At 53.4% G+C, this 22,878-nt stretch overlaps 2 protein-coding genes across 3 annotated transcripts; both read right to left on the bottom strand.

Moving 5' to 3' along the window:
• Positions 1–1,413: 1,413 nt before the first annotated feature.
• On the bottom strand, positions 1,414–7,696 carry MEPE (matrix extracellular phosphoglycoprotein). The gene is made up of 5 exons (XM_061350956.1): positions 6,950–7,696; positions 6,116–6,187; positions 4,617–4,670; positions 3,870–3,962; positions 1,414–3,760 (listed from the first exon to the last, which is right to left on the bottom strand). The coding sequence occupies exons 2-5, from the start codon at positions 6,173–6,175 to the stop codon at positions 1,769–1,771; spliced, it is 2,199 nt and encodes a 732-aa protein (XP_061206940.1). The 5' UTR covers positions 6,176–6,187; positions 6,950–7,696; the 3' UTR covers positions 1,414–1,768.
• Positions 7,697–9,279: 1,583 nt separating this feature from the next.
• Positions 9,280–22,807, bottom strand: IBSP (integrin binding sialoprotein). 2 transcript variants are annotated; one of them, XM_061350958.1, is made up of 7 exons: positions 22,739–22,807; positions 12,856–12,920; positions 12,714–12,764; positions 12,525–12,596; positions 12,291–12,350; positions 10,188–10,289; positions 9,280–9,879 (listed from the first exon to the last, which is right to left on the bottom strand). In XM_061350958.1, the coding sequence occupies exons 2-7, from the start codon at positions 12,907–12,909 to the stop codon at positions 9,280–9,282; spliced, it is 939 nt and encodes a 312-aa protein (XP_061206942.1). In that variant the 5' UTR covers positions 12,910–12,920; positions 22,739–22,807. The 2 variants fall into 2 exon arrangements, with proteins under 2 accessions (XP_061206942.1, XP_061206941.1); XM_061350957.1 differs by lacking the exon at positions 22,739–22,807 and having other exon boundaries at positions 12,856–13,663.
• Between the last annotated feature and the right edge of the window lie 71 nt (positions 22,808–22,878).

Raw genomic sequence — 22,878 nt, 5'->3', positions numbered from 1 at the left:
CCTGATCCCCTGGTGTGGGCACATTCAGGTTTTGCCCCTTTCTGGCAAGGCAGAGCTCTGGCAATTGGTACTACTGGTAGCACCACAGAGGTGCAATGTTATCCTTGTCCTCGTGGTCTCAGCATCACTCACCCACGCATGATGCCCAGGAACCAAGTCTAAGGCCTGAAAGGGGATGTGCCACTTTATCACGTGTGGCCATGCCGAGGGCAAGGGAGCAGATGTTCTACGGTACACTGCCATCCTCGAGGCTGTTCCCACATCCTCTCTCTCTGCAGGGTGAAGCGCCTATGGGGAGTCTCTTCCTGCTTATGCTGAGAGTGGCACCTATCCCAGCTAGGCTCGAACGCTGCTCCCACTGTGCAGTTCGCTGCCGATCACACCCATTTTAGCAGCTTCTCAGACAGAAAAAGCAACCTGCAATTGCATAAACAGTGATTAACTCTGGGCACCGGCGGCACGGCTCCAGCGTGTCGAAGCCCAGCCTGGCTCACGTGCTGGGGACAGTGGTGGGAATGGCGGCAGCATGGACAGGGCATTATGGTGGTGCTGAAGGGTGGCAGGTCTGGCAAGTGCTGGAGGGTGCTATGGGGAGTTCTTGCTGCAGGAAGTGGATGAGTCGAGGGGTGGGTGATGCTCAGTGGGGCTCCCCAGCAAGGACAAACTGTTCCCCTCAGTTTGGGGGGTTTGATGAGGATGGATGTGTGGGGCTAGTTGGCCAAATTGCTGCCCTAGAAGTGATAGATGGGTGAGGGATGTACTGGGGCTAGAAATCTCCTCGTTTGTGTCCAGTTCTGGGCCCCTCAGTTTAAGAAGGACAGGGACCTGCTGGAGAGAGTCCAGCGCAGGGCAACTAAGATGATTAAGGGAGTGGAGCATCTCCCTTATGAGGAAAGACTGAGGGAGCTGGGTCCCTATAGTTTGGAGAAGAGGAGATTGAGGGGTGACCTTATTAGTGTATATAAATATATAAAGGGGGAGTGTCACGAGGATGGAGCCAGGCTCTTCTCAGTGGCAAACAATGATAGGACAAGGGGCAATGGGTACAAATTGGAGCACAAGAGGTTCCACTTAAACCTGAGAAGAAACTTCTTCTCAGTGAGGGTGACGGAACACTGGAACAGGCTGCCCAGGGAGGTTGTGGAATCTCCTTCTTTGGAGACATTCAAAGCCCACCTGGACACGTTCCTGTGTAACCTTATCTAGGTGTTCCTGCTCCGGCAGGGGGATTGGACTAGATGATCTTTTGAGGTCCCTTCCAATCTCTAGCATACTGCGATACTGTGATACTGTGACCAGACCCCTCGCACCATGCTGCTGGTGGCAAAGCATTTGCCTGAAGTCCTCCTGCAAACACCAAAGTCAGCAGAGCCTTAGTTACAGAAATGCCTTTATTCCTCCATTAGACTGGAAATGAAACCACAAGGACAGAGGCTTATTCTCACCATTTATTAACTTGCTTCGCATCAGTGCATGAACAACGCTACCCTATGCCGTGTAGCACAAGTGCTGTTATATGGCTGTCTAGCACAGCAAACCCATACATTGCTGTCACAGCGCTGGATGCAGTCTCCCTCCAGTTAACAGCAGGATTGCATGAACCAGTGATTTTTGGCTCCTGGATTGCGAAGCACCACACAGCGACATGCACGGTGCCCCTTGCCTAGGCAAGAGCAGTGCCCACAGTGGGGATGCTGGAGGGGGGACAACACATGGGACCCCGCGGCTCCACTGCTGGAGCCTGCCCAGGGGGAATACCAGCAGCCCCTCAGAGTGCCCCCCGGCTCCAATGGTCATGGGGGGCTCCCCACTCTGAGGGCTGCAGTCCTGCCTGCCGGCTATCGCTGCGGCTGCCCCGCTCCGCCTCGGAGGACTGGCTGCTGTCAGCACTCCCCAGGCTAGCATAGGGGCCATGGGGGCCGCCCCCCGCCCCTCCAAGGGCATAGAAGGCCTGCTCGCGGACATGGAGCTCGTCGGCACGCTTCATCTGGTCCAGCTGCCTGCTGCGCCCCAGTGCTGCAAACGTGCCCGGCGCCCCGACCCCCAGCCTCCTGCCATGGCGCATGGGCAGGCGGCCTGCCCCGGCCCCCACCACTGCTGATCCTGCCTTGACACCCCTCTCCCTCTCCTGGCCTTCCCCTGCTGCCACACTGCCCCTGCCTTGCCCTGCTGGCAGAGGGGCCCTGCCCCTCTCTGCGGTGGGACGTAGCCTGTCCCCGTCATCGCTGCCATGGCTGCCAGCCCTCATCTGGGCCCTGCTTGGTGCCTGGACACCAGCTTTGCCACGTGGGGATGGTGCCTTGTCTGTCCTGGGGGTCTTGTCCAGCCCTGCTCCCCCTGGCCAGACCTTCACCCCTGCCCCAGGCTGTCCCTCCCTGCGGGGCTTTGGGGTGGCTGACCCCACTTCCCTGCTCCCCTCTCTCTCTGCCACAGTGCTCTCGCCTGCCTCATGGCCACCAGCCGTCTCCAGGGTGGTGGTGCAGTCCTTCTTGCTCACCCCAGGGGAGGCCACGGTGGTGCCCACGCGGATGCCGACTCCCTCGGCTTGGATGGTGGCATCAGCCTCCTCGTTGCCCTCTGGCTGTGGGGTGGTGACAGCCAGGAGGCCTGGCCTCCCATCAAATCTCTGCCGCTCATCTCTTGCCTCATCATCATCATTCCTATGAATGCCAGCACTCGCAGGGACAGTGACATCGCCACCAGCAAACCCCAAGGGGCCCGGGGTCACTGATCCTTCTCCATCACCAATGGTGGTGGCACCATCCTCACTGTCTCCTGTAGGATGCCCATACCTGGGGCTGCTGGTGATGCTGTACCCATGGCTTGGAGTGGCTGTGGTGGTCAGTCCTTCAGGCTGCCTGTGAGAAGGGATGCCATCATCATCATTGCCATCATGTGCCACAGTGACACCCAGCCTGGGCAGGGGCCTGCTGGTTGCTGCAGTGGGGATGCCATTGTCCTTGCTGCCAACAGTGGTACTGGCATGGGTAGTTTCTTGCTCTCCCACATGGATATTGGCCCTCCCAATGAAGATGTTGACCTCGTCATCTTTGTCTGGAGAGATCTGGCTGAAGCTGGTGGCCCTTGGTGTGCTGCCCACCTTCCCGTGGGTGATGGTGATGCTGCTTGAGTCAGGGATGTAAGCGTATTCATCCACACCTTTGGCATCAATTTGAACATCCTCCGTCTTCTCAGTGACGGAAGCAAGAGCGGCGCCTCCTGTCCCTGGGCCCTGCATGGCACCCTCCTGCCCTTGGACAGGGATGGTGGCCTCGCCACTGCCCTCATCCACAGCCCCTCCTGTGGCAGGGGCCCTCTCCCTGCCAGCTGTCATGGCCCCCTCCACTGGATAACCCTCAGGGGCACCAACATCCCTGTCCTCACTCCTGACACCGGACCTGTTTCCTGCCACAGCCTCACCAGAGCGTCCACCCTCCTGGGGGACAATGGAAACACCACCATCGACTTCAAGCACCAAATCCAGGTCACCGCTGCCCTCTGAGCTGGCTGGGGTGGGACCTGCCATGCCGACACCACCGCGTGCTCTTGCACCAGTGCCTGGGCGAGGTCTGTGAGCATCCCTGCCAGTGCCTGCAGTGCTGCGGTTTTCAGGCCTGAGGCTGGTCCCGTTTTCCACCACAACCATGCTGCCATTGCCACCATGCTCTGGGGCTGTCCCGTCATCCGTCAGCCCCTGCCTGGCATCATCCTCACCCAGCTGACGGCCGGGGACGGCACTCTGGCTGTCGGCCTCTTCCTTCTGTTCAGTACAACAAGGGAGAGATCAGGGCCAGCCCCAGTGCCTGCCAGCTGCATGGGGCACTGCAGCCATGCTGGGGTCCTGCTGTGCCACCCAGCTGCCTCCTCACCTTTATCTGTGTCTGGTTCCTCCGTGTTGAAAACGAGTAGACGTATTTGAAGACGTAGAAGCCATGCTTGGCATTGCAGCCTTTCAGCAGGATCTGGTGGAGAAGAAAAGAAGCAAACCCCACAATTTTATTAGCAAATGTGATGGCGAGAGCTTGCCTTGCTGTACGTGGCACTGCAGCAGGGTCCTACCAGCAGCCACTGGAGCCCTGAGAAGGTAGCTATCACTACCTTATAGCTGCCATTGTGGCCAGGGACCTGGGTAGGATTCAGGTGCTTGCCTGCTGATCTCCAGGGTTTGGCTTTCCCTTGGGCTCATTTTTACAGGGTAGCTTATGGTTTGAATGAACAATCTGGTTGATGGTCCTACCAGACATTAAGTGATGGGACTTATGGTGACTAAAGTGCTGGAAAGACAACAGCTGGCTTCCAATAGGCAAAACCAGACATTTTCTCCCACACTGCGCATCTGAATTTTGCTACTGATGCATTTTACACCAATACACTTTGACAAAAACAACCCTATAGCAGGGTTTTAGTGGGCCTGGGACTTCTGCAACCTCACCTGAGGGTATATCAAGCATTTATGCTCTGGGGCTGGGCAGGGGCAGATCAGCAGTTGGTGTTGAAGGAAGCCCTTCTTCTGCCTGAGCACACCACACCTTTCACCTCCCCTGCTCTTCATAAAGGCTGCTCAGGTGCAAGCAGTTTTTTCCCTATAGGGTCCGGATGGGGCAGGGGGGACCTACCCGGTGCTGTCCTGCACAGTTCCCAGCAGCTCTCCCAGACGGTGGCGGTGGTACCTGTCAGCAGCAAAACACAAATGAGAGCTGAGGTGTCAAAAGCTGCCCTGGTGTGCAGGCAGTTTCCAGCACCCACTGCTAGCCACTCTCCCTGCCCGGTGTGATGGGCATGCTATGGTGTCCAGAGAAGGGTGGGAAAACTGTTGATAAGCCCATAAATCCTAAGGCACTACCTGGGGTACTGGCTCAAAGCCAGCAGTAGCAGGAAAAGTCAGAACCCCATTCTGAGGGTCTGAAAAGTACCGCAAATCCTGCTACAGCATGCTTTTAATATGATACAGCTACTTTTAATGGGATATCGTTGCTCTGCAAATACCCTGGATTATGCTGCAGGGTATTTTCATTGCAGAGCACTGCTCACACCACAATAAATTGCAGCTTATGTCTGGGATCTGGCTGCAATGAGAGCCTGAAGCTGGTTTAACTGCTAGTGATTCCCAGTGTCTACTGGGCAAACTCAGCAGCAACAGCTGTGCCCCCACAGCCAGGTTTCTGTACAAGCTTCTGGCTTCCTCTGGTTATCCTGGCATCTTTTGAGATGTATTGGCCAGTGTATCCCTCAGGGATGAGGAAACTGGAGGTGGGAGCATCCTGTGAGCCTCACCAAGCCATTCCTTACATGAGAATGTGGCCCTGAGCCACATCCAATCTCAGCAAAATCAGCCACTGAAGTGCCTTGAGCACAGCTGAAAGGGGCAGAAATGTACCCCAGAGTATTAAATAATCTGGAGTTATTCTACTGCTTTTGAACAATGTAAATGTCAAAGGCTGGATTACAGCCCTGGTTACACAACAGAGTATTACCTGGCTCTTTTTTGTGCCCCTATCTGAAAAGCAAACCTATGCTGATTTATTGTCTCCCCCCCCAGTGCTGCCCTACAACAGACCTGCTTGTGCTAGCTTGCCATGGGGGCTAAAGGACACACAACTGGCGCCCATCCCTCAGGGAAGATGTGGCTTCCCTCCTCCTTACCATGCCAGAAAAACATGCCTTCACTAGGAGCAGATTTTCACTCTAGCTGTGTATTTAATACATTGGGAAGCAGTTATAGAGAGAAAACTGACTGCTATTATATTCATCTTAGTTTGCCCTTTGTTTCAGTTACATCTGTCTGAATTTCAGTTCAGGAGAGCTGGAATATAACTGCAAGCACCCCTCTGACCGCTGTTACCCACATGGATAAGCTGAGAATCCTCCCTGTGCCTCCCTTCCCATTGCTCTGCTCAGGCTGTTCCCAGGCCAAAAGCTCAGGCACCTCAGTACTAATATTCCTCAGTGATAACATACATTTTTCTTGTGCCAGCACCTCAAATCCCCCAACCCAAGCCCCAGAAGTGCTATGTGGAAGCACAACTCGTGCTTTCCTGTTGCTGGTGGGGCACACTGGATGGCACACCCCATGCTTTCAGCAGCACATTGGGAAGCTGGAGAGAGCCATACTCACAGGTATGGAGAGGGCTGTGCTGAGCAGGCACAGGCACAGGCACACGAGGGCTGTTTGCATCTTGAGCAGCTCCTGGAGACACAAAGGAAAGCATCACTGAAGTTTGTCTTCCTGGAACTTGTGGTAACCAACAGTCCCAGTCAGCAGCAACCCAAAACCTCCCACAGCACAGGGTTATCCAGTGACCCTGGCTTTCCCCAGCCTTTGCAGTGGCCCTCAGCATTACTGTGCCTCTCTGCACTCCTTGCAGCAAAGGCAATGCTCTTACCATGTGCATAAAGCAGCAAGGTGAGGATGCATCCATGGCCAGCAGCACTGACTGGGTACTTTAACACCAGCTGTTAAAGCTTCTTAACATGCCATGTCAAAACACCTTGGGTGGGTATTTGCAATAAATGACCACCACAACCACTGTGGGCTAAGCCATACAGTCATAAACCTGGATTAAGACACTTGCACACTGTTTTCTAACAGCACAGATAAATGGCAGAAGACAATAGCTCTTTTGGCTAATAATTCCCATTTCACCCATCCACCCTGGCTTGGGCTCGCAGGTCTAGCCCAAAAATTATATTCAACCATGCAAGAGCTGCTACAGAAAACATCAGAAGGGAATTCATGTACAAGGATTCTGTGATTCCATAAGGATCAGCAGTACAAAGCAATGTAGGTTCAAGAGAGCCTAATGCACAGATATGCATAGCTGAGGCTGGGGCCATCTCCCTGTCCCCACCAAGGCTTGCCCAGAGCGAAAGCAGAAGATGCCCTGCTCAGAGAGAGCAGAGCCGAAGGGCTGTGGAGAGACAGGCCAGGCAAAGCAGGTAAGGAGATTACCTTTTGCTGTCGGAGGCAGGTCCCAGCAGCAGACCGTGGAGGCTGTGTCCACTTTGCTGAAATTTAAAGTTGGCCCTGGGTGTGCAGAGCCAATCAGCTCCTGCCCAGGGACATTTGTCAGGGCTGGCAGCACCCGCAGATAACCAGGGGGAGTAATTTCCAGCTAAAAATGTGTTTGTGGTGGAAGACAGCTATCAAATGTTCCACCTGGCTGGATAAACAGAAAGCATGAGTTATAAATATCTGTTCTGAAGGCGAAATTGCTCGATGATTAGCGCAGATCGTAGTGTGGCACACGTCCAGCCTGGTTATTGATAAGATGGGGTGCAGGGGGGTTTAACGTGCTCACTGTGACTGACATGGGAAAGCCTGACAGGGCTGCAGGAACAGAAGGGTGATACAATGAGCTTGTCCTGGTCGCAGGCACGACAGGCATTGTGAGACAGTGCTGGCCAAGCTGAGAGCTGCCACCACACCATAGCTTCTGACACTTGCTTTTGGGGTTTCAACCTCAGCCTGCCTGAGGTTGAGCACCTCAGCCCGGTGCAAGTGCAAAATAGAAGAGTGGTTTTGAAAAAAAGGTATTTTTTTCATGCAGGGTTTGCACAGATCTCTTCGAGCCCATCTTTGCTGTAGGAAGGTGCTACAAGGATGTGCACAACATATGTAGTCTACTCTTGCACCTTTGGTGGTATTGCTGGTCACTTATACATATGCCAAGGTGGGTCGCCCATGCTGTGGGCAGCCTGGCTAGGTGGCTCACGGTGGTGATGGTGACAACAGCTCCCATTCTGCATGACACCCTGCCTCAGACCAAACCCTGGGAGTGGGCACAACCATTGCATTAACACTAGAAATACTCAAAACATCAGCATCCATCCTCAGGTGGGAGCAAATCTCAGGGCCAGGAGGAAACTTGCCCTTCCCCAGGCCAGGGAGCTGCGGTCAGACGCAGCCCCGTGGATGCTGGAGCAGCGGCCAGTGCGCTTTGGCGCAGGGATGCAGAGCTTTGGCCAGGTGCCCATGGGGACTGACGCACATGGGACTGGGCCATGTGCCCTGTGGGAGCAGGACCTGGCCCTCAGCAGTGCCAGGGCCCTTTGTCCCTGCTGGTTCCCTGACGACTTTGGGCACCCCTGGGGATGTGGACAGTGGGGTTCCCCTACCACAAAAGCTTGCAGGTCTCCCCAGTGCCACCACAGGTATCTGGCTGTGGGCTCCCATCCTGCAGGCAGCACCCCCTGCCACCCTGGCAGCTGCAGCCCAGCTTTGGCACGTGGAGGTGGTTTTGTACAGTAGCCAGCAAAGGAGAATAGAAACTCAATCTACAGGTTCATCTATACTGGAAGCTCAACACAGGTTTCCCTTCCAGGAGTGCAAGGACAGCACGGTACCTGCCATAACTCGTCAGTTTTCATAAATGAGGGTACCTGCCTGGAACCCAGAGGAATTTGGTCCTTCCCCATCCCTGGTGCTGATGCCCAGTTGACTGGGCCCATGCTCACATGGGCAGGTGAGTCTGGGTAGAGATCTGGGGACCACAAGCCAGGCATCCCCATCTCTGATACAGGAGGCAAGTAGAGGCACCACTGCCACTGTGACACCCCTGCCTTGCCCTGGGGATCAGACTGTGTGGCAGGGAGAGATGTGGACTGTTTTGGGCTGCAGCACTCATGTCCAAAACACACGTCCAAGGTGCCTGGCTTTGGTGTGACCCACATGCCTGGCTCACAGCTGCAGGAGCAAAGCTGTCATTACAGGCTGTGCATTTACAGCTAGTGATGCACGGAAAGAGAAATTAACGTCATTACCTTTATTAATATTGCCTGGTGTGTGGTCAGGCTACGGGAGGCATGCTACCAAGGAGTGGAAGATGTAAAGTTATCATCACCCACATATTGCAAATTCATGCCAACTCTACATAATACATGGCAGTAATCCCACAGTAGTGACCCTGAAAATGCCCTTTCATTTTCTGGAGGGGACTCTACAGAGGCATTCCTAGTTAGTCTTTCTGCTTCTCCCTCCTTTTGTGTGCACCTGAGCTGGAATAAAAAGATTTAACCCTGAGCAACATGAGCATCTGCAGCCCCTCAAATCCACCAAGTGTTGTGCTGCCCTACTGACCCCAGTGAATGTGGCAGCAAAGCTTTTGTCACCAAGAAGCTCAGTTCTGTTGCTTTATTTCATTTTGCTTCGTAAAATACAAAAAAAGGATGGGACAGAGCCAGTGCACGCCACAAACTGCCCAGCATTCCTTCTGGGATGTGGCAGCTGCAGGGAGCATGCGGATGGATGTTCCTGAGTGGGATGGAGCAGGAGGGGCCAGCTCACTGGCTGTAGTAGTAATCCTGGCCATACACATCATAGCCGTGCCCCTTGTAGTAGCCGTACTCATCCTCGTAGGCCCGGTAGCTGTCCCCACGGGCATATTCATCCTGCTCCCCATAGCTGCCGTCGGTGGTGCCCTCGTCCCCCCGGCCATGGCTCCCGACTGTCACCTCGTACTCCCACTGCTCCCCGGCTGTGGTGGCATACGTGGGTGCCACATCTCCTGTGGTGGTTGCCTGGGTCAGCCCTTCTTCGTTGGTGGTGCTCGAAATGGTGGTGGCTTCAGTTTCCTCCTCCTCTTCCTCCTCTTCCTCCTCTTCTTCTTCTTCTTCCTCTTCCTCCTCTTCCTCCTCCTCCTCCTCAGCTGCACCAGTGCCCTCCTCAGCCACTGCAGTGCCATTGACATGAGGTCCATCTGCTCCCTCAGTGGTGTTGGTGCTTGTGCCATTGATGCCACTCTCATTCTCAGCTATCTCTTCCTCTTCCTCCTCTTCCTCCTCTTCCTCTTCATTCTCATCACTGTCTTCGTTTTCAGAGTCAACACCCTTGCCCACAGTGCCGTTCCTGCCCACCTTTAGGGGCCCTTGGCAGCCCTTGCCCTGGCAGGGGAAAACAACAGTTTTAGTTGGGTGCTGGGAGGTTAAAGCTTTTTGGTGACACTGACATGGGGCAGGTGTGGGCAGAGCTGAGCATCACCCCCATCCCTTGAATGGCAAGACTGCCTTTTTGGGGTGCCCCTTCCACCCTCCTGACAAGTTAATGGTCACAGCTTGGTCCAGCTATGGGTATCTTGCACAGCAGACTCTCAAGCAGAAAAGGGGTGCCGGGCACCCCATGGGTGCAAGCAAACATGCATTGAACATAACCCCCGTTCATGGGAGCTCCTCTCCAGCCCCCCAGAACACACCTGCTGGGGGCATGCAAGGTCTCCTCCCAGCCCACCCTTGCTGTCTCCAGGGGCTGCTCCGATGAGGTGGCCGTCTGCCTTGGTGCCACCATGGGATGGCTTCTGCAAGGACAGGGAGAGAACAGGGGGGGTGGTCAGCAGTGGGAGCACAGCAGAGCCCCCCCCAGCAGTGACAGGGGCACACAGCATTCCTGCACAGTGTTTGGCACTGCTCTGAGTTTCCTTCTTTCCCACGGGTCTCGCCCCAGGCTGAAATCGAGAAGCTGCAGCAGGGCAACCCCAGCCATGCAATTAAGCGGTGGTGGCTGGAGCTGGGTGTTCCCATTCTGGCTGCACATTTTGCTTTAAGAAGCATCTAAAGGTTTGCTTTTGAAGTTACCTCTCCTGGCTTCCAACAAACAAAGCAAGCCACAGGCACACTACTTGCAGACACACTACACACAAGGTGTAGATAGATGGCAAGAGCATGACAGCGAGGCATGAGCCCCAGTCCCACCAGCAGTAAGCCACCAGCACCACTCAGCCCCAGGGACCACACAGCAGAGCAGATCCCTCAGCAGGGTGCACGGCAGTCCATGCTGCTAAAAGAGGAAATAAATAACCCAAATTCAAACAGAGCCTAGAGCAACCACTGCAGAACTGGTGGGGCAGCTCACCCTCTCCATAGCCCTTGGAGCACCTTGCCACCAACAAATGAACCCAGGCATGGCAGGGAGACATAGGGTCACTGCCATCCCTGACCAGGGCAATCCCCATTGCTCATGTGCCAAGACCAAGGATGCTCACCCTGGTGTTTTGGGCCAACTCAGACACTTAAAATATGGGTGTATCTGAAGCCAGAAAAAAACTCAGGCTGTTTTCCTCTCCACTGGGGAGCCACCAGATTGCGTGGTGAAGCCAGCTGTAGTGGGTCTGCAGCAGGGATGCCCCCCATCTAGTAGCCAATATAATCATGCTCTTTATGTACCTGAGGAGTTTGTAAAGACCTTGGGGACTTTAATCATGATTTATCCTGCTGACCACCTCCTGCATCCCTGCTCCAGAACAGCCACTGCTCTGCTGCCCTTGACACAAAGAAGGCTGCCCGGAACAGCAGGCTGCCTTCCCCAGATGCAGCTGCATTCATGTGTATCACTTAATTCCTTCCTCAGGTATGAAATTCCCCCTTCGGCTGTCCCATCTCACTACTTGAAGTTATCCCTAATGATCCCAGTGGTAGGAAAGAGCAACAGGCAGAAAGGGGCAAATTGCAGGGAGGCACAGAGGCCACCTCATGCTGCACCCCAGCCCCAGGCAGGCCTGCAAAGGGGAGTTCAAGACCAGATGCCCAGGCTTACACTCCTGTTAAAAAGACCCCTGAAACTGGCATTCAAATCACTAAAAAAAGTTGGGGGGGAAAGAGAAAAGAGGTGATTACACCTGACACATAGGTTTCCGAGTATGCTGGATCTCTGTCTCAGAGCACTTGTGTGCCTGAGACTAATGAATTATTTGTGAGCATTTGCAGCCTGGTGGGGCACAAGACACCTTTGTAATCCCTGGCTTTTAATTCTGGGCCTGAGTGACCCTCTCAAATGCAGTGGTACCAATTTCATGTTGATCCAGCAGACAGGTGCAGCATTTCCAGCTGGGCTGGTACAGATGTGCATTTCCCAATATAGGATCAGTTTGCATGCCTTCACACAGGCATGTGCAAAGCATAACTGTATTTCCCACAGCAATATTATCAGCTCTATGGGGGCAGTGCACCCTGAAAAGAGAAAGTAAGAGAAGTCCCTAACAGCGCTTTTTGCCTGTGTGAGCCTCCCTGTTTCTGCCCTTTGGATTATCCTGCTCCTTTCTGAGCCACCGAAAATGGAAACCCAGACAGTTTGCCTCAGTTGTTGGTGCATCCTATGCCTATCCTCTTTAGAAAGGAAATAAAAAGAGAAAACATACAAAACACAATCAAATAAAGCCTAGAGTAGCAAATCCAGTCTCATCCAGAGCGCAAGGCTGTGGGCGGTCAGCAGCCACAAAAGATGATGAGCAGAGACTACAAAACCAAAGAAAGTCCCCAAATTCCCGTATTTGTTTTTCAGGCTGATGATTTGCTGTACTCACCCACCCTTCCTCCTCTTCCTCATCTGAGCCGTCCCCCTCTTCCTCCGATGAGTCACTGCCCTAAGGAGATGGAAAACCAAGCCATAGGTAGCCAGACTGGAGGATCTCCATTAGCATCACAGCTGTGATGCTTGCCCCGCAAGGCAGTGGCAGACCGTGCCCCCAGCTCATCTGGGTCAGAATCTCCACATTCTGTGGGCAGCGAAGCATCAGCGGCCTCTCTGAAGCACCCACCTGGTACCGTTGCTGTGGGGGATACAGGTAGGCATATCTGTACAGGTAATACCGATGCCTGCTCTTGAGCACCTATCGAGAGAAGAAGGGGGTAAATCCCACTAGGCTGGGGCTTGAATGACTGAAACGTTCACATCCTCAAGGGCAGCACTGCATGGGGCTGGGCATGTGGGATGGGGGACATCCTACCGCGTTTTCTTCTGAGTCATCCAGCTTGGCTCGCCGCAGCCAGCTCTTGACCTGGGGGAAAGGGTTGGTTGGCAGATGTCCCACACCAGCCCCAGCGAGGCCAGGGGGTGCCAGGGTGCTCCCCCAACTGCCTAGCACTCACCGAAAAGGCACATGCTATCCCCACCAGGCAGGCGAAGACCAGGGCAGTCCTCATGGCTGCTTTCTCTAGGAACAGCAAAACATGGCAAGGACTTGCTTTCCAGCTACCCCAAACCATACAGGTGTCTGCGTCCACATGGGTGAGTGGGGAGAAGAAAGGCTGATCTCCAGCAACCTCTTGATGGGGTCACCCAACCCCTTCAGAGATCCAAGTCCTTCTTTTTGTATTTGAACAAATCTACATTTTAGTTTTGAAAGAAGCCAGAAAAGTAAGTTTCACCCAGTAGCAGATGCCTTGCTTTCCCTGGGCAGGACCTGCTTCCCGATTGCCTCCAAGTGAGTGGGGAATGCCAATCCCCATTGGAGATGGAACAGGAGCAGCCAGCGGGAGCGCTGCCCACTGTGGCCACCCTCCCACAGCCATGCAACCTGCTCAGAGTCTGCCCAGGGAGCAATGCTCATGGGAATTACACCTCAGAGAGCTAACCTCATGGAGGAAAAATAAATACGCAAGCAAAGAGATGAATATAATTGCTTCTACAGTCTGCATTGACAAAAATAGCACTGGAAAGGCACAAAGGCAAGAAGCCTGCTGCAGGCATATCTGGGGGGGGGGGGGGAAGGCTTGGCTCTAGGCAGGTCTGAGTTGCACTCCCTAAGCCCCACCAAAACCCAGCCTGCTTGACTTCATCATGTCCCCAGCAAGGAACACGCCTGATCTTTTCCCCAGCACCTCAGGGAGGGATGCTCCCAGCACCAGTCAAGCACAGTAACCTTCCTTTTTCCTACTCTTCCTCCAGCTAAACACACCATCAGTTGTGCTGAGTTTGTTTTTTTTTTGGGGGGGGGGGGTCAGGGGAGTTGTCAAATTTATCTGCACTTGAATTTTCCGCATCTTTGTTTAACTCAGGCTAGAAAACAGCTGGCCACATGCCACCTTCCCTGGCCATGCAACGAGGCTCTGAATGATCATCCCCCCACCCAAGTGCTCCATGAAGGCACAGACCCAGGAAAAGGCTAAACGCAGCATCCAGCCCCACCAGCAAGCCGAGTCCCTCCGTCCCCCTCAGGGACCAGCAGGCAGCAATGCACAACCCAGAGAGGAAAAGCAGCAGCAAGCTTACCCAGCCCCAGCACCGATGGCTACCTGTGGAGTCAGCCAGCACTGATTTCCTCGCGCTGCTTCCCACTGGGATATAAGGTCTATTTTTGCCCCCTCCCCCCAGCCAGTCACCGCCCTGTCCAGAGTGACGCCAGCCCTCCAGTGTGCACCAGAACACCCCCAAACTCGAGCGCCGGCAGATTTGGTGCACAAACATAGCGGGCGCAGCGTTGCCAACCCGGGGAGGTTTGCACTGTGCCGCTTAATTGAGGGTCTGGCCTCAGAGCAACGGCCAGAGGAGAGGAGGCCGGAGGGTATAATAACACCCTGGGTTTAAATGAAAATAAATATTGGGAAATCTGTTCTCAGGGGGTGTCTGCCTCCCTTTTTGGGAAATTCTGTCACTGTTTTTGCAAGCAGACAAAAAAGACCAACCTCAAAGGCCTGGCTCCACAGGCACTTGGGCATAGCCATTAAAGACAAAAAAAGGCTAAATCCAAACAAATCACTTTCCAGGCTGTCTGTAGAGGTGAAATGGGCCTCAGGAAGGGCAGGGAAAGAAAAAGGGACTTAGATACAGGTGTTACCAGTCCCCTTTTGGGAGCCATTTCTGCTAGAGTGACGCTACAGAATGCAGGTCTGCTTCATTTCTCGAGCCCCCTGAACCACACAGACCCCTACAGGGGCCGCCTGGCCCTGCATAGTCAGGTGTTGCCCAGCTGAAACCTGTTGGCTCTGTACATGTCCCCAGCAAAGCGGAATAACTGCCTGGGGCAAAAAAGATGCAAAACCTCCACCCTCATGGCTGCCCAAAGCTCAGCAGGGACCTTGGTACCAGGATACAGCCAGTGGTCAGAGAGCTCCTGCCCTGCACCTCATGGCAGGGGATGGGGGGCACATGGATGCTGCAGTGCCCCCTGGCACTCAACTCTGCAGAGACATCGTTTCCCTATATTTACTGTATCCTGCTGGTATTTTAGCCATTTATCTCTCCAGTGCACCTCTGCTTCCTCTTTCCCAGATTTTTCGTGCATGAGTGATGTGATGATAATGGCAAAGGCCCCTTCCTGCTCATGCATGTGCCCGGGCTGCAGCAGCTCATGGAAATGACTCCTCACCGAGTGCAGCTTTGCTTACCGCAGTGGCAAGGAGAACTGCAAATCCCTCCTGATACCTTCAGCCCTACAACCCCCAGAGAGGGAACAGCAGTGCTGGAAAATGCAGGTCGATTCATGATCGGGTTAGCCAGTGATCAAACCCTGGTTATTTAGGGCAGAAAAATCCTCTTTGCGGTGGAAGACCCTAACACTCATGTTTCTGCTCAAAATCAGAGGCCGAAAGCCTCACCCACATCCAGGGGAGCCCGGTTTGAGTCTGAATTTGATTAGGAAGCAAAGGATTTTCAGTTAATCAAATTCCCAGGTCACGACCAGAAAGACGAAGTGGAGGTTTTTTGTTATTTTGTCTTATTTTGCTCATCACCACATTGGCAGGTATATGGTGGGAAGTTGCTAACTGCTGACCAAACACCACGCACATCACATGCTTTTGGGGGTCGAGAGGTCCCTTGAGCCCCCTCAGGGGTCCATCAAGCCAGGCCGTATGCCCATTATGCAATCCCTGGGGGTGCAGGGCTCAGCAGTGCCTGCCCCAGGGGCTTCAAAGCCCGTTGTGTCACTGTGAGGAGCCTTAATTACAAGGGAGGCCTGGAGCTGGCCGTGGCTTTAGGCTGGCGCCTCGGGCCAGGAAAACCCACACACACCACGAAAAAAAAGAAAAGAAAGGAAAAAAAGGAGCTGTGCAGTTTTCCTATGCCAACACAGCAGCCTATGGTAAAGACAGGCACTGGCATCACGAGGGGCTCAGCATCCCCCATCCCCATGGAGCTGGGGTGGCTGGAGGGGTGATGGGGGGCAGAGGACAGACAGCCCTGCTTCCCACTGCCCCATGGGCTGCCCTGTGCAGGAGAGCAGTGAGCATGTGCCCAGCTTTGAGGTTGAACTTCATCAGAGCTGAGGAACAGAGAGTGCTGGTGGGAGGCAATTTCTAATGTAATTAAAGGGCTGCTGCTGCAGGCTGCTTAAAAAAAAAAAGAGAACTGACTGTAAAAAAATGTGTATTTCACCCAAGATCCCTAAAAAGCACCTAAAAAGGATAATTAACGTGTGCTGAAGTGCTCCCCCTGCCAGGACCTATATTTAGCCCCTGGGCCAGGGAGTGTGTGCTGCCTGTGCAGGCTACTGGCAGCAGCAACCTCACAGCACCATGCGGGGAAGTTGGACAAACACGCCCAAAATGTTCCTATTTGAAAGAATAATAATAAATACATTTTAAAAGGTATCATATCTCAGGATTGGAGCCACTTCATGACAATAAACTTGCCTTTGCAGCTAGAAACAGAACATGGAACAGCTCACCTGCCTCCAGGGGATGTGTAAAACCCCAGTACCAAAACCCCATTTTTCAGGGTCACACTGAGATGATAGGCAGGAATGTTGATCTGCTGCAGGACAGGAAGGCTCTGCAGAGGGGTCTGGACAGGTTGGATCCATGGGCTGTGGCCAGTGGTATGAGGTTCAACAAGGCAAAGTGCCATGTCCTGCACTGGGGCCACAACAGCCCCATGCAATGATGCAGGCTTGGGGAAGAGTGGCTGGAAAGCTGCCCGAAGGAAAAGGACCTGGGGGTGCTGATTGACAGAACTGAACATGAGCAGCTTGTGCCCAGGCAGCCAAGGAGGGCATCAGCATCCTGGCCTGTATCAGCAAGGCCAGGGCAGTGATCATCCCCTGTACTGGGCACTGGTGAGGCTGCACACTGAATGCTGTGTTCAGTTCTGGGCCCCTCACTGCAACAGAGACATTGAGGTGCTGGAGTGGGTCCAGAGGACGACAGAGCTGGTGAAGGGCCTGTAGCACAGCTCTGATGAGGAATGGCTGAGGGAAGTGGGCAGGCTTAGTCTGGAGAAGAGAAGGCTCAGGGGGGACCTTATCACTCTCTACTTGAAAGGAGGATGGAGAAAGGTAGGGGTTGTTCTCCCAAGTAACAAGTGATAGGACAAAAGGGAACGGCCTCAAGTTGTACCAGGGGAGGTTTAGACTGGATATTTGGAACTATTTCTTCACTGCTAAGGTGATCAGGCATTGGAACAGGCTGCCCAGGGCAGTGGCAGAATCACCATCCCTGGAAGTGTTAAAAAAATGAGGCCCTCAGTGACCTGGTTTAGTAGTGGACATGGCAGTCCTGACGTAATGGTTGGACTTGATGATCTTGAAGGCATTTTCCAATCCAGGTGATTCTGTGACTCCATGACAAGGCGGATGTGCAGCATGCAGCACATGTGTGCAAATGCAATGGTTTCCCTGTCAGTTTTTCCCTGTGTACAAGTACACCGCCACGTTGCTCGTTACACGCTTTGGTGAGTGAGCAGGGGTCAGGCCGGCAGCCCGCTCCCAAAGCCCTGCACAGGTACATCACTGCCGCACAGCAGACAATGACAACCCCATGCCCCAGCGCTGGTGCAGTTTGTGCCAGCCGCTGACACCAGCTCAGTGCTGCAACTGGGGGAGCTGGAACGCAGCATGGCCCGGCAAGGGCACTGCCTGTGACTTTGATGTAGGAGCCGCAGCCCATGGAGACCTCTCGGTCAGCGCACCCCTGCCTGGAGCAGGCTGACACGGCTCCTATGTCCAAATGTAATTGTTATTTTGGCAGGGCAGTAAGTGCTGGAGCAGCGTGCTCCTGTCTTGCTCAGGCCCGCTGCAGGGCTGAGGCTGTGGTTGGGACTGCACCAGCCTATTTCCACGCCCTGGAGCTATTCTGGAAGGAAACCTCAGGGCCAAAAATAAGTAAAGAAAAACAAAGCCAGAAAGACACATTGAGTGTGGAGGCCAAGGTGCTGCTGCAGCCAGGAAAAGGGGCACCCCTGCCATGCAGCCCAGAGGCCATGGCACCTCCAAAACCAGGGGAGAAAGCACCAGAGGCAGAGCTTACCCCAGCTCCCACCTCTCCCCATGTGCTGTTAGAGACAGGAGCATGTGTGCCAGGGTAACAAACTGGGGAGCAAAGTGATGAGCAAGGAGAGGGTGCACCAGCAACAGCATAAGAATCCCTCTCTTATCCTCCCTTACCTCCCATGGCATAAACCTAAACACAAACCAACATCAGCCTGGCATAGGGCTTGTTTTTTTTTTTGCAAGCAGTCAGTTTTAGAATAAAAGCAGGAGGAGAAAACATGTAAACCGCACCACGCATCAACCTCAGGTATCAGTACACAACCTTTGCATGTTGGCCCTCTGCAACTAACATCTAATATAATTACCCTTCTTTTTTCTGAGGCAAGAAACCAGATAAAGGAAATTAATTCTAGTCACATGCCTGGCAAACTGTAGGCCACAAGTAGCTCTGCAACGCAAGCACTCTGAGGTGGCCTGAACTCTGGGGTACAGAAACTCAGCAAGGTCGCAGCGTTATCACAAATCCCAGCACTTGCCACCACCCAGGTCCTCACGTGTCTGAGCAATACCTGTATATCATATTTCCTCTAGTTTTTTGCTTGGTTTGTTTTTTTCAGGAGGAAGAAATCACGCACCAGACTGAGTGAGTTACCAGGACTGGTCCCACCACCAGGCTGCTGCCTCCATCTGTGTGTGAGCACCCTCAAACACAGCCACATGACAGACACAGGAGGAAAACAGCTCAAATAAACCCCCCCAAAGCCTCCATTGTCAGGAGGAGAGCAGGCAGACAGCCCAGGTCCACTGCAGAGGTACCCACTGATAACCTGCACATCCAGCTCAGGAACTGAGCTGTCTGCCTAAGTCAAATCAGTGTCCCTGAACACTCAGGCATCTAGCTGGTGAAGGCACCAGCAATGGCTGCCTACCTCCCCCCCAAGCAGGCCCTTCACAAAGATACCGGAATTTGGGCTTAAAAAGTTGCCATTTGCACTAGAGGCCTGTGTCAGCAGGGAACCACTGGCTTGCACTGGGTATTTGTTGTTGTGTACATACATGAGTTGCAAAATACTTGCATTATGTATCCACATACACACAAACAAGTACATGCCTGTTGCACATTAACACCCAGGCACTCTGAAAAAGAAGGTTCTGAAAGTTTTCATGCTATAATGAACCTAATTTTTGCTCTGTGCATGGAACAGCATCAAGTCTGCAAGAGAAAAGGTAGGCACTGCCTCTGCTCCCCAGTTGCAGGTTCAGCTCTTGTCTTCAGACACCTGATACCTCCTGCTAAAATAAAACACCAGCTCTTTGCAGCTTTGTATTTCAGGGTATGAAAACAGAAAAACCTGAACTGCAAACCATTTGCTCCCTCTTTAAGGTCTCCATAGAGAATTCTGGGGGTGCCATGCAGGTGAATGGTAATGTTTGCACTTTATGTGCCCAACTCAGTGCTGGGGCAGTGCTGGGGCAGTGCTGGGAGGACCATAAACCTCCCAGAACATGGCTGTGCTGGGGGGCTGGGGGGAAGTTATTTGCTATTGAAGTGCATGGCAATAAAAGGAGATGGAATAAAAAATTCCTTAGAGCATTCAAAAGGTTTGTACCATTTTGGGGTTTCACTGAGGTCAGAGGCTGTTTTCCCACAGCTAAGACATTTCTTTTGTCCAGATTGACGGCAGCAGCGATTCCATCAGAGGTTTTTCCTCCCCATTGAAAAGGGCAGAGAAATACAAACTCTCCTGGCCACAGTTGGTGAGCAGCAGTTCTCATCATAGAATGACTTGGGCTGGAAGGGACCTTAACGCTCATCCAGTTCCAAGCCCTGCCACAGGCAGGGACACCTTCCATTAGACCAGGCTGCTCAAAGCCCCGTCCTACCTGGCCTTGAACAGCGCCAGGGACAGGGCCGACACAGCTTCTCTGGACAACCTGTTACAGTGCCTCACCACTCGCACAGAGTGTGGGTTCACTTCAGCTTAAAGCCATTCCCCCTTGTCCTGTCACTATGTGTCCTTGTATAAAGTCCCTCTCCAGCTTTCTTATTGACCCCTTTAGGTATAAGACTGCTTTAAGATCTCCCTGGAGCCTTCTCTAACTCAGCTCTCTCAGCCTGACTTCACAGGAGAGGTGCAGAAAACCATCACAGAAATCCATCCATGGGGCACAGAAGACACAATCCCATCTGATCATTTCTTCCACAGATATTCCCATTTCAGTAAGGCAAACAGGTGCCAAGGAGAAGCCCTGCAGCCAGCTACATCACTCAGCCTGCCATGGGAAGCCCAGGGCACTTGGCTGTGCAGCTAGAAGAGCCATTGTTGGATGGAGGGGTGCTCTGCCGGTCATGAGGGTCTCTCCCACTCAAGCCAGGAAAATCAGGGGGTCGAATGCATTCAGCTTGCACGCCGTGGCCACGCCATGTTCAGCAGCCATGCAGGGCTCAGTGCTGCTGCCTCCCACCTTCTCGGCCACACCAGCTACTTATTAAAAATAGAATTTTTTCTTCTAGGAAAAGACAAAAAAAACCACCCCCAAACAAGAAACTTTTCTTTTAAGATGGTGCAGACTGGTGTTTTCATAAACCCAAATATGACCAAAAATACCTGCTTTAAACCCCAGTGCTAGTTCCTGGGTAAATCACTGTGTTCAGCTTTAGAGGCCACCCCCAATGCACAAAAAATGTCATGTGGGTGGATAAAGAAAATGCATACATTGACGTGGGCATTTTTTGTCCTTGCCTAAACCACCCGACTTGCTGATCCTTATGATTTCATTGCACAATCAGCCCAAAACTGGGTGCAGGAACACCTCCAGTGATGGCAGGGCCTGCAGCTAACCTCAGCCACTTCTCCTGCCTGCCTGGCAGCAGAGAGTGGGAATGCTCCCCTCAGATGCATGCTGTATACAGGCAAACACTGCAAAAACCAAACACATGGGAGGCTGCTAAAAATGCCTTAAAATCCTCAAAGCACATATCCTTCTATTTTACTATGAGGGGAGTGAGGCACTGGCACAGGTGCAGGTGCCCCATCCCTGGCAGTGTTCAAGACCAGCTTGGATGTGGCTTTGAGCAACCTAATCTAATGAAAGGTATCCCTGCCCATAGCAGGTGGGCTAGAACTGGATGATCTCCGGCCATCCAAAACCTCACACTGTGAGGTGCTGCTGGCCACCTACGCTCTCCAGATGACAACCAGGGTAGCCCTGCTCACACAGCGATGAACAGCATTTGATGGGGACTGCCCAGTGCCACCAGTGTCCCCCAAAACCTGCGTGTCCCCTCAGGCAAGCGCTGCCAGGTGCAGCACAGGGGTACAGGAGGGCAACACCGCCCACCCTGTATGCCAGGAGGGACAGTCCCTTGGAAAGCCAGCCCGGCACAACCGGCAGGCAGCAGCCAGCTCTGCCACCGGCTCCCCGCCAGCCAGCGGGAGGCAATCCCTGGCGCTGCTGGTGGGGACATGCGTGTAAGTGCAGCAGAGCCCTGGGAAGGCACGTGGAGGGGACCCACGTGAAGGGGAGGACAGCCAGCTACCCCCCAGCACAGGGTGCACGGGGTGCTGCGTGGCTGTTTGCTACATACATACCCCTCCCGCTCAAGCTAAAGCAAATCAACCCAGTTTGTCTCTCCATGCATGAGCCAAGAGGAGGACGAGTGCTCGCCTCCCCTTCACTTGTCCTCACCCTTCGCAGCACTGCTCACTCAAGGGTGAGGACAAGCAGAGAGTCACACACAGCGCTCAAGAAGCAGTTTCACGGAGCTTGCTCCATTCACCCTTGTGACATCTCAGCCATCCTGCTCAGGGGATGGGCTCACAGCAGAGCTGCAGGGCATCCATCGCCAAAAACCCCTCCCAGTGCCTATACCCAGCCGCTGTCCCCATGCAAACACCTCTGATGTGACCTAGCTAGCGCCCGGAACGTCCCCACTGCCTGCGCGGTAGCACCGCTTGCTGGACACAGAAGACTTCACAGCAGCACTACCCTACGCCGCTGCCGGGGTTTGGGCGGGCAGCAAACACATCATTGGTACAATGTTAAAGCAGCAGCTGTCAGCCAGCTCTTTCTGCACTTCTGGGCTGCAGCCAAACCTGTGCTTGCTGTCTTCCACCCCAGGCATGGGGCTGCGCACCAGCATTTTGGTACCCAGGACCCTGACAGGCATCATCAACTTCACAGCATACTGAACTCCTCGCATCGAATGCAAAGGGTCCAAGAAATAAGGGGCAAGACACAGCAAGACACTGTGGAGACTGGGGGGCAAAGGAGAGAGGGTCAGGAAAGAGGCAGCAATGTGGAGAAGCTGTATGTTTCGGAGCTGGTCTCATACAGAAGTAGGAAGGGCTTACACAGGGTGGAAATTAATACAAATTCCACTAAACCCAGGAGCTGTTCATCTCCCAGCTTTTCTACTGGTAGGTAGAAAGAGCCTACAAATGAAGTGCAGTTTTGCTAGAAGTAGTACCAAATTATTTCTTTACTGGCTCTTGCATTTGGCATCACAATGCTCAGCAGTGACATCCAAGGCAGCTGAAAGGCATGCACTCACTTGTGCTGACCCCTTGGAGACTGTCCCCTGCAGAGCCACAACTCCGTGCTGTAAAATCGTGCTGCAAAGCAACAGCCCACAGCTTCCTCCCTCAGCATCGATACCCATTGATGACTGTACACCTCAGCACACACACATCAACCAGGGCCTGGGTGGGATTTTAAACAAACAATGTGCTGTTTACTTGCAGGAGAAAAAAGGAAACACACTGAGTAAAAGAAGCTTTACCCATGACCTACAGGCCCACAACAACCCCTTTATCCTCACTCACCAGCTCTGTGCTGCAGGAGACCTGGCACCAGGAGCCACCGTGAGCACCCAGAGCCAGTGGTGCCCTGGAGCATCTCTTTCATAGTGCCTCAGGAAGAACAGAACAATCCCTGCTCACATTGCAGCAGGTTGATGGCCATG

Source organism: Neopsephotus bourkii, unplaced genomic scaffold, assembly GCF_033783945.1.
Source record: "Neopsephotus bourkii isolate Nb327-2 ecotype Australia unplaced genomic scaffold, CSIRO-AGI_Nbou_v1 NB_547, whole genome shotgun sequence".
Lineage (NCBI taxonomy): Eukaryota > Metazoa > Chordata > Aves > Psittaciformes > Psittacidae > Neopsephotus > Neopsephotus bourkii.
The sequence above is the reverse complement of the archived record's forward strand: the minus strand, read 5'-3'. Positions and strand labels throughout refer to the sequence as shown.

What these genes read in the sequence shown, in the direction of transcription:
- IBSP (XM_061350957.1), bottom strand. Translation starts at nt 12,972, where the DNA reads ATGGTTTGGGGTAGCTGGAAAGCAAGTCCTTGCCATGTTTTGCTGTTC. An exon ending in GGATAGCATGTGCCTTTTCG is followed by an intron (nt 12,765 to 12,855) that starts GTGAGTGCTAGG and finishes CCTTTCCCCCAG; the next exon opens with GTCAAGAGCTGGCTGCGGCG. An exon ending in AGGAAGAGGAGGAAGGGTGG is followed by an intron (nt 10,290 to 12,290) that starts GTGAGTACAGCA and finishes CTGTCCTTGCAG; the next exon opens with AAGCCATCCCATGGTGGCAC.
- MEPE (XM_061350956.1), bottom strand. Translation starts at nt 6,175, where the DNA reads ATGCAAACAGCCCTCGTGTGCCTGTGCCTGTGCCTGCTCAGCACAGCC. An exon ending in ACTGTGCAGGACAGCACCGG is followed by an intron (nt 3,963 to 4,616) that starts GTAGGTCCCCCC and finishes CTTCTCCACCAG; the next exon opens with ATCCTGCTGAAAGGCTGCAA. An exon ending in GGAACCAGACACAGATAAAG is followed by an intron (nt 3,761 to 3,869) that starts GTGAGGAGGCAG and finishes TGTACTGAACAG; the next exon opens with AAGGAAGAGGCCGACAGCCA.